The sequence below is a fragment of the Accipiter gentilis genome, chromosome 9, assembly GCF_929443795.1.
Source record: "Accipiter gentilis chromosome 9, bAccGen1.1, whole genome shotgun sequence".
In the NCBI taxonomy this organism is placed as follows: Eukaryota; Metazoa; Chordata; class Aves; order Accipitriformes; family Accipitridae; genus Astur; species Astur gentilis.
In genome coordinates, this window is record NC_064888.1 from 29,483,313 (window position 1) to 29,490,255 (window position 6,943).

Here is a 6,943-nt window from a genome sequence, read left to right on the forward strand (position 1 = left end):
GACTAGCCCCGCCCCCCCTCGGCCGGCGCGTGCGCACAAGGGGGGGGCCACCCTGCCGAGGGGATATGGGCGCGGCCGCTGGGACCCCTGTGATTGGCTGAGGGCGGCCACGCGTCGGAGCCCGGGGGCAGGTGGAGGCCACGTGGGCGGCAGGCGGCGCGCGAGGGGTCTGGGGGCCGCAGGTAGGGCCACGTGTGACCGCGGCACGGCGCGCGGGGCGGGGGTGTGCGGTGCGGTGCGGTGCCGGGGGGCGGGCCGGGCGTTGTAGTGCCGCGAGGGCGCTGCGCAGCGCTACGGGCAGTGTCCAGGGTAGTGCAGGGCAGGGCAGTGCTAAGGGGGGCGTGCGGTGTAGCATCACGGGGAGCATGCAGTGCACTGCTATGGGGAGCATGCAGTGCAGTGCCACGGGGGTGCAGGGCCATGGAGCACTGTGGGGGATGCACAGTGTGTGCCACAGAGGATGCGGCGTCGTGGTATGCGGGAGAGCACGACAGCGTTGCAGAGGTGTGATGTCCCTGTTATGGAGGATGTGCAGTGCAGCGCAGTGCCGATGCCATGGGAGGGTGCAGTGTGGTGCAGTAGTGCAGTACGGTGCCATGGGAGGGTACAGTGTGGTGCCACAGGCAATGCAGTTATCGGTGGGGCTGTGCAGTGCAGTCACAGGAGGGTGCAGTGCCACAGCGGGTGCAGGCAGTGTTTGGGGCCACGTGCAGTGCAGGCGTGGGAGGGTGCAGTGTACTGCCGTGGGGGCGTGCAGTGCCACTGGGGGACATAGAGCCCAGTGCAGGGGATGCAGTGCCATGCCGTGTGCCCACGAGTGGGGGGGTGCAGTGTAATGCCCCAGAGGGGAGCACTCGCAGGGTGGTTCTGTGCAGCCCTGTGGAAGGGGCGAGCTGGGTCCCACAGTGCTGTGCAGCACGGTCCCACCCTGAGGAGGGGGTGCCAGGTGCTGGGGGAGAGGCAGCACAAGTGGGGGGACCCCGTGCAGGCAGGGCGGCGTGTGAAGGAGTGGCCTCGCTGCAGCGTTCAGCCGGCAGCAGGGGTGCGGGAGGCGCCTGGGCTCAGGGCTGCTGAAAGTCCAACTTTCCCGTTAAATATAAACCTGCCACGGCTCTCACCCAGTTAAGCGCTCCTGTGGCCGTGTCAGGCCCACACTCGACGGGCAAGCGAGGCAGGATCCTCCCGAGCCACCTTCTCCCCCTGCCCAGACCTGCGCTGAAATGGCCGCTGTCCCCCTTGGCTTTAACATCGACGCCCCGCGCTGGGACCAGAGCACCTTTGTGGGACGCCTGAAGCATTTCCTCAACATCACTGACCCGCGGACCGTGCTGGTGCCAGAGGAGGAGCTGGACCGGGCCAAGGCCCTGGTGGAAGGCTGCAGGTGAGGGGCAGGGGTGCAGCCGGCTCAGGTGCCATCCCCGTGCCTGCAGCCATGCCCGACCACCCTGCAGGGCCGTGGGGGGGATGGAGGCAGTCATTCTGAAGCAGGCGCGCTAGGACGTAACATCCATCGGAGGTGGTTTTGGGGGAGTTTCCCAGGCTTCTCCCAGGAGCCTCAGGTTGGGGCAAGTCTCTGCCTTTCATGTTTGGCGCCCAGGGCTCCGTGCCCCAGCAGTGCCAGGTGCCGGCGGGTCTGCGTGGCTCCCACCGACAGGCTCTGGCCTTGCAGGTCCGGGCTGGTGCCGCCGGGAAGCAGCCAGGAGCAGCTGCTCTACGCCAAGAAGCTGTACGACTCAGCCTTCCACCCTGACAGCGGCGAGAAGATGAACCTCATCGGGAGGATGTCCTTCCAGGTGCCGGGGGGCATGGCCCTCACCGGCTGCATGCTCCAGTTCTACCGGTGAGCTGTGGGGATGCCGGGCTGGGGACACAGCCCTGACAGCTCCCAGCCCCTCAAGGGGTCCCCGATGGCCAAGGCACGGCCAGTCTGCCTCCTCTGGGGCTGGCTGCTGCCCGAGGCTGCCCATGGCTGCTGTGTCTGCCTGCATCACGTGGCCAAGCCCTGTGTCCCTATGCCCTGTCCCCAGCACCCAGCCTGTGGTGGAAGCATCACGGATCCTCCCGGCCTCTGGCATGGCTGGGGATGGTCTTGCTTTGCCCTGACCTCAGGTCAGCTCTTCCCGGAGCCCCTGTAATGATTAATGCAGCCAAGTCCTGTGTGGCTGCTGCTCTTGCTCTGTGGACCATAACGGTCCCTGAAACCAAGGACCAAATGTGTCCCCAGGCCAGGCTGCTCCAGCCTCCCAAGCTCGTGCGAACAGCTCCCTGCATTTCCCTTCTGAAATGGCTATTCGGGGGGTGAACAATCCTGTCCCCAGTGCAGAGGCTGTGTGGAGCAGACACTGCCTTTCCCAGTGGATCCCCATCCCATCTCACCCGTTTGCTGGACTTGTTTGCCAGTTGCTGGTGAGGTCGAGCCTGGGTGGGGGATCTCCCAGTGCTGATGGGTCACCCTCTTTCCAGCCCACCTCCACCCTCCTGCATCCCAAGGCTTGCTCAGACCCACATCTCCCCATGTCCCCTCCTGCCGCACCTCAGTGTCCCTGAGACACCGGTAGGAGCCCAGGTGTCCTGGTCAACCCCAGAGCTGCCTCTGTCCCCTGTGCCCCCTCCTTGCCGCTCCCATTGACAAAGGCTTATCTCAGCCAAGCAGGATGGCTGCCACCCTGCTGAGAGCTGGGTCTCCCACCCCTGACTGAGCACCCTGCAGGGCTGGGCCCCCTCTTGTGCTCCCCAAAGCTCTGCAGCAGCCAGGACTCCTGGGGTCATTTCCCAGCTCTGCCACTGGCTCATGGCTTTGCCGCAGTGCCTCAGTTTCCCGTGGGAGACAACATGACAAGTGTATCGAGGGCATCTTGGCTGTCCCCCCAGCGAGCCTGGCCATGGGCACAGGCCAGGCATCCCTGACAGCCCCTAGGTGCTTTCCCATTCCCTTCCCTCTGCAGGACAGTGCCCGCCGTGGTTTTCTGGCAGTGGGTGAACCAGTCCTTCAACGCCATCGTCAACTACACCAACCGCAATGCCGCCTCACCCATCTCGCTGAGGTGAGCGTGCCCCTGCACAGGATGGGGACCCTCTGTGTTGGAACCCCCCTGGATGCCCCATAAAGACCCCCCGTGCCCCATCTTGCGTGCCGAAGGAACAGGATCGAGTCAGAGTTGGTGTTTCTGTTCTCTCCCTTCTTTGGAAATCACTGTCCAGGCAAATCGGGGTGGCTTACGTCACGGCCACCGGTACAGCCCTAGCCACTGCGGTGGGACTCAACCTCTACACCAAGGTATGTCGGGATGGGGCTGGCTGGGGCAGCTGGCCACATCCTGCCCTCCCGTGCTGACGCCAGCCTGTCTCCCACAGCGAGCCCCCCCCTTGCTGGCCCGCTGGGTCCCCTTCGCAGCCGTGGCTGCTGCCAACTGTGTCAATATCCCCATGATGCGACAACAGTAAGTGCTGCACATGGCCGGGGTGCTCGAGGGACCCGGCTCCCTCCGAAGGCGATGCAGCCGGGCTGCTGGGCTGCCCGGTCACCCTGCTGTGGTTTTCCATCCCGGGGGTGGGAGGATGGGAGGGAGGTGAGCTGGGGTCTGCGCGTTTGCGGCGCTGGGTCTCTGGTGGAGGGTGCCGGCTGGGGTGGCTCAGCCTCTGCCCGGAGCAGGAGGGTGATTTTGGGCTGAGGTGGTGTCTGGGGTCTGGGCTGGAAGATCCCTCAGACTCAAGGGGTTTCTGCGTGTGGTCATGGGAGAGCCCAGTCCACGATGTCCTGGCGCTGGGACCCCCTAGATGGGCCCCATGTGGAGACCTGTGTCTGCTCCTCGGGCTCCCTGTGGGTCAAGCGGGGGGAGCTGGGGTCCTGTGTGTGGGACTGTCCCCTGGCTCAGCCGCGGGTCCCAGGCGGGTGTCTGTCCCCCAAGCGGCCGGACCCTGTTCGCAGCCGTGCCCTGAAGATGGCAGCATCGGCTGGGCCGGGGACCGCGGCGCCCTGGGGCGGTGGAGCCCCGTGCCCTGGGGCCAGGGCGGGCGGCAGCCAGGGCTGCTGTGCCAGCCCAGCACAGGGGACCCCCTTGGCACCCCCTCACCCCGGTGCCGTGTCCTCCCGTTTCCCTCACCGTCCCGGCCCCCACTCACAGCTGCCTGTCCCCTCCAGGGAGATCATCAATGGGGTCATGGTGACAGACAGGGACAACAATGAGCTCGGCCATTCCAGGGTGAGTCTGAGGATGGGGGTCCGGGTTGGGGCACGGCATGGCTGGGGCTCACCTGCTGCTTTTGCTTGCAGAGGGCGGCTGCGAAGGGCATTGCACAGGTTGTGGTCTCCAGGATCACCATGGCGGCACCGGGCATGAGTAAGTGCAGGGCAGGAGGGTGGGGGCCGGACTGGACGCTCCCCTGGGACCCACCACCTCACCCTCCCCTGCTTCAGTTTCCCCCAGGAGGAAGAGGGAGGGTGGCCCTGCACCCCAGGTGGTGTTTGGTCTCATCTCACTATTGGAGCCATCCTGGCATTGCCATCAGATTCCTCTGAGCCCCCAGCCCTCCTCATCCCAACCCACAGCCCGTGGGGGACATGGGTACTCCCACAGCAGTTGGGGCTCACAAGGACGCCTCTCGCGCTCTCTGGCCCTGGCCCCTCACCCCGCAACCCGGCATCCCCTCGCCCTCACGCGACCCTTGCTGTGCTGCAAGCCTGGCAGGAGGGACAGGAGCACAAGAAGCATGGACCATGCTGGCCAGGTGATGGATGATGGATGGGGGTCCTGTGCCAGGTCCTTGCCATGAGCAAACACCCAGTGGCCCCAGTACAGCTAGCTGCTGCCATGGCTTCAGGAGGATGGTCCTGCTGGGGCAGCCCTGCGGGCTGGCTTGCGGAAGGTGGGGGGGGCTTACCTTTTCTTTCTGCACCTAGTTATTTTGCCCATCATCATGGAGCGCCTGGAGAGATTCCCCTTCATGCAGGTGAGCCCACATTTCTCCCGCCACGGTTTTCCAGTGGGTCCTGTGGTGCCCCAGCCCTGCTCCCCAGCTGCCAAGATGCTGGGGATGAAATGGGGAGTTGCAGAGCCTGGCTTGCTTTGCCACCTATTCAAGTCACCGGTACACCAGAGGTCTCTCAGGTGACATGGAGAGGCTGTGGCAGGGGTTGGTGGCACCCTGAAGGTGTTGGGCATTCAGCCCTGTTGAGGGGAGAAGTCTCCCCACCCTGTGAGCAGGGCTTGCAGCAAGGCCAGGGACTCACTCCTGGCTCTTCCCTTGCAGCGGATCCGGGTTCTCCATGGGCCTCTGCAGGTGCTGCTCTGCGGGGGCTTGTAAGTATCTCACTGCTCAAATGCCTGTGGGTGCCTGGAGCGTGGCTCCAAGGGATGCTTAAAAAGAGACCTCTTTCCCAGCAGGGGATTGCAAAGCTGCTTGCCTTTCAGCCTGGGCTTTCTCCAGTTATTGGGAGTGGTGGTGCATGAGCAGCACCTCTTGGGCTGAGATCCTTGTGGCCGGGGGGCAAACGGGCTGCGATCCCCAACAGTAACACTTGGCTCTTCTCTGTCCCACAGCCTCCTGTTCATGGTGCCGGCAGCCTGTGCCCTGTTCCCACAGAGATGGTACCTGTCCCACTGCTTCCCCCTCCTGTGCAGGACCTCAGGAGCCTTTCTCCTCCCCTAGCTCTTCTCTGCCCATCCCAGGAGAAGCATGATGGGCACACACCCTTCAATCCAAGGCAGCACCTGCTTGTACATGCTGGTGCCCCAGGCAGCAGGAGAACCTGTGCCTCCCCTGTTCTGCAAGTTCTGTGCTGGGAGCAATGGGACCCCCAGCCCCATGGGCAGCTCTCTGCCCCCCAGCACTGGGAGTGGTGGATGCTAGGGATGGGTGGTGGTTCTTGATGTGAGCCTGCAAGATCCCAGGGACTGCAGGGGACCTTGAATGGCAATGGGGAGGGAGGGTGGCCTGACTGGTGGTCAGGGAGGAGGATCACGCGCCTCAGTCTCTATCCCCTCTCCCCACAGCTCCCTTGCGCTGGCTGACCTTGAGCTGGAGCTGCATGACAGCATCGTGGCCAAGCACGGGGACAAAGTGCCGTACGTCTATTTTAACAAGGGACTGTGAACGGACACTACCTCAGGAGCCATCACACCCCTCTGGCCCCCTGCCACCACCAGCCTCAGGTCCCCTGAGCAGGGCTCAGAGGCACGGTCCAGCCAGATCTGCCCCCCAGCCCAGCACCGTCTCTGCTGTGTCCTTCCCCCGGCGAGACAGGATCTGGCTCTGCGTGCACAGCTTGCAGCACTTCGGCTATTTCTGAGCCTCCCCCCATCCGCTGGTGGCTGTGTCCCTGCCTCCCCATGTCCCTTTTGCCCTGGGCAATGGCTGCACTTCCCGTGCTTTCCTCCTGCCCTGTGCAGGAGGATCTGCCCAGCCTGTCTGAGCCTTGCGTGGTCACTGGGCTTGGCTCTGCAAGGCATCAGGCTCTCTCCCTTGGGGCTCAGAGCACAGTCCTACCTCCAAAAGCCGGTGCCCTGCCATTGTACCAGGAACCAAACCACGTTGCTGCCTTAAACTACCACAGTGGCCTTTTACCAAGAGCTGGACCACACCTTGGCAGGCAGGAAGGGACCTGTCCCCTCTGTACAGGGAACACCCCAAAGTCCAGGGGCCAATGCTTGGACCATGCCTTCCTTGCTCTCAGGTTCAGGTTTTATTCACTTTGCAATTGCTACAATCCAGGAGAGAAATAGCTAATTGTTTTTAAGCCCTGATTTTTGCAATCTACCCATTCCTTTGAGCACAAGAGCCAGCCTCACGGTAGGACCAAGGACCTGCAGCTTTGGGGGACAGTCGACTCTGGGCCCCCTTGGAGAGGGGGAAGGAGACACAGGAGTCACAAAGCTGTCGAGGCATTAACTCAGGCTCTGAATAGCAGCACTGCAAATGACACAGAGGAGGGTTGAAAAATAAA

General features: G+C 63.6%; 1 protein-coding gene across 2 annotated transcripts; it reads left to right on the forward strand.

The window, feature by feature from the left end:
* The first annotated feature begins 37 nt into the window (after positions 1-37).
* Positions 38-6,943, forward strand: SFXN2 (sideroflexin 2). Of its 2 annotated transcripts, XM_049810656.1 has the most exons (12): positions 384-504; positions 1,123-1,381; positions 1,670-1,840; positions 2,946-3,044; positions 3,202-3,277; positions 3,355-3,440; positions 4,142-4,202; positions 4,274-4,340; positions 4,901-4,950; positions 5,251-5,300; positions 5,541-5,588; positions 5,994-6,943. In XM_049810656.1, the coding sequence occupies exons 1-12, from the start codon at positions 390-392 to the stop codon at positions 6,091-6,093; spliced, it is 1,182 nt and encodes a 393-aa protein (XP_049666613.1). In that variant the 5' UTR covers positions 384-389; the 3' UTR covers positions 6,094-6,943. The 2 variants fall into 2 exon arrangements, with proteins under 2 accessions (XP_049666614.1, XP_049666613.1); XM_049810657.1 differs by lacking the exons at positions 384-504; positions 5,251-5,300; positions 5,541-5,588; positions 5,994-6,943 and adding an exon at positions 38-182 and having other exon boundaries at positions 4,418-4,994.